The sequence below is a fragment of the Rhincodon typus genome, unplaced genomic scaffold (assembly GCF_021869965.1).
Source record: "Rhincodon typus isolate 14 unplaced genomic scaffold, sRhiTyp1.1 hic_rhity00003253, whole genome shotgun sequence".
Taxonomy (NCBI): domain Eukaryota; kingdom Metazoa; phylum Chordata; class Chondrichthyes; order Orectolobiformes; family Rhincodontidae; genus Rhincodon; species Rhincodon typus.
This window is the reverse complement of record NW_025968891.1, coordinates 1,602-4,293: the sequence shown is the minus strand read 5'-3', so window position 1 is coordinate 4,293 and position 2,692 is coordinate 1,602. Positions and strand designations below refer to the sequence as shown.

Sequence of the window (2,692 nt, the reverse complement as noted above, 5' to 3'; positions counted from 1 at the left end):
TCCACATGCCAAATGTTTGCCCATATTGCCACTTACTGTTCTACATCCCTCTCTGTAGACTCACCACTTGCCTTCCCACTTCTTTTTTTTCCTTTATTCATTCACAGGATGAGGGCATCGCTGGCTAGGGCAGCATTTATTGTCCATCCCTAATTGCCCAGAGGGTAGTTGAGAGTCAACCACATTGCTGTGGGTCTGGAGTCACATGTAGGCCCAGACCAGGTAAGGATGACAGTTTCCTTCCCTAAAGGACATTAGTGAGCCAGATGGGGTTTTCTGACAATCAATTCATGGTCATCATTAGATTCTTAATCCCAGATTTTTTTTTTGAATTCAAATTCGAACCCAGGTCCCCAGAACATTTTCTGGGTCTCTGGATTAACAGTCCAGTGATAATACCACTAGGCCATCACCTCCCCTATTCTTGTGTCATCTGTAAATCCGGTGATAGTAGATTCACTTGCCTCATCCAATATATAAAGGGCAGCACGGTGGCTCAGTGGTTAGCACTGCTGCCTCACAGCACCAGGGACCCGGGTTTGATCCCAGCCTCGGGCGACTGTCTGTGTGGAGTGTGATACTGACCCATAAGGAGAGTTTGTTTTGAAAGGGCTTGTATTCATTGGCGTTTAGGAGAATGGGAGGTAGATCTGATTGAAATGTATAAAATTCTAACAGGGCTGAAAGACTAGATGCAGAGAGGTTGTTTCCCCTGGTTCGGCGAGTCTAGGAGACACAGCCTCAGGATGTAAGGCAAACCATTTAGAACTGAGATCAGGAAACGTGTCTTCACTACAAGGGTAGGGAATCTGTGGAATCTTCAACCACAGAAGACTGTAGCGGTCAATTCATTGAATATGCTCAAGAAAGAGATAGATAAATATTTAAAGAAATCAAGGGGAAAGGGGAGAGAACAGGAATATGAGACAGAGTTATAGAGTCAAATAGCACGGAAACAGACCCTTCGGTCCAACCAGTCTGTGCCGACCGTTATCCCAAACTAAACTAGTCCCACCTGCCTGTCCTTGGCCCATATCCCCCCCAACCTTTCCCATTCATATACTTATCTGAATGTCTTTTAAACTTTGTAACTGCACCCGCATCCACCACTTTCTCTGACAGTTCATTCCAAACATAGACCACTCTCTGTGGGGAAAAAAGTTGCCCTTCATGTCTTTTTCAAACCTTTCTCCTCTCACCTTAAAAATATGTCCCATAGTTTTGAACTCCCCCACACTCACCCTTGTCATTCACATTACCTATGCCCCTCATGATTTTATAAACCTCTGTGAGGTCATCCCTCAACCTCCTACACTCCAGTGAAAAAAAGTCCCAGTCTATTTTAATATCTCAAACCCTCCATTCCTGGCAACATCCTGATCAATCTTTCCTGAACCCTCTCCAGCTTAATAATATACTTCCTATAACAGGGCGACCAGAACTGGACACAGTATTCCAGAAGAGACCTCACCAACGTCCTGTACAACCTCCACATGACTCCCAACTCCTATACTCAAAGGACTGAGCAATGAAGGCAAGCGTACTAAACGCTTTCTTAACCACAAACAAAAACAAAGAAGTTGCTGGAAAAGCTCAGCAGGTCTGGCAGCATCTGTGGAGAGAAGAAAAAAATCAGAGTTAATGTTTCGGGTCCGGTGACCCTTCGTTAGTTCTGCCAGATCTGCTGAACTTTTCCAGCAACTTCTGTTTTTCTTCCTGATTTACAACATCCGCAGTTCTTTCGCTTTCTTAACTCTGTCTACCTGTGACGCAGATTTCGAAGAATTATGTTCCTGAATCCCTAGGTCACCCTGTTCTACAACACTGCCCAGGACCCTACTACTAATTGTTTAAGTCCTGTGCTTGTTTGTATTACCAAAATGCATCAGCTGTGATCATATTGAATGGCTGACTCCTAGTTTCTACAAACTCTACGTTTGTGCCCTACCTGTGGCAGAGATAAACTTGTTGTAGTTTTCGTAGACCAGAGTCTGCATGTCGCTGTCCAGGGCTCGGATGTGTTTCACCATCTCAGCCTCACTTTCCATCAGTTCTGCCAGTGTGCACTCCTTCCTGAGCTGTCACATAGGAGAGAGCGTTTAGATTATGTTAGCGACGGACCCCTTTAACGTCCCTCCTGCTGCTGGCTGTGTCGGGCTCTTGCTGGGGTCTGGGATTCCACAGGAAGCACCTGGTCCAATTGTCCTAACGCAGCATTCATGTGTTCAACAAACCTGTTTTCCGCTGGTGGAAGGGGGTCACCGCACATTTCTCCCATCTCACCTGAAGAGGTGACACTCACATTCCCCTTTCTCACTCATACTCCCCTTTTTCCTCAGGGGAAGGGTCATACCCTTCCCTTCCGCACATTCCCCGAGCCCACCCTCTGTATAGGGGGCTGTCACACATTCACTGCGCTCTTATTGAGGATCACCCCTCCCTCTCTCATTAGGGAAGGGTCACTCTCTGTAGGAGGGTCACCTCTCCTTCCCCTTTCTCCCTCTGTGGGACGGTCGACCAACCCCCACCCCACCCCCACCACCCACCCCTCAGTCTGGGGGAGGGTCAAAGCTCCCCTCTCTGTGGGAGAGTCACGACCACTCTCCTCTCTCTGTGGGGAGGACAAGGGAGAGGAAGAAGAAGAGAGTGGGAGGAGCCGGATTGGGGATGGGGGATCAGAAGTTTGGCGGGG

At 47.6% G+C, this 2,692-nt stretch overlaps 1 protein-coding gene across 1 annotated transcript in view; it reads right to left on the bottom strand.

Moving 5' to 3' along the window:
- Window positions 1–2,692, bottom strand: part of vps51 (VPS51 subunit of GARP complex) — a 15,456-nt gene that overhangs the window by 12,229 nt on the left and 535 nt on the right. Inside the window, exon 2 of the mRNA XM_048593606.1 lies at window positions 1,949–2,078. Coding sequence (XP_048449563.1) covers window positions 1,949–2,078 — 130 coding nt within the window. The remainder of the gene's footprint in view (window positions 1–1,948; window positions 2,079–2,692) is intronic.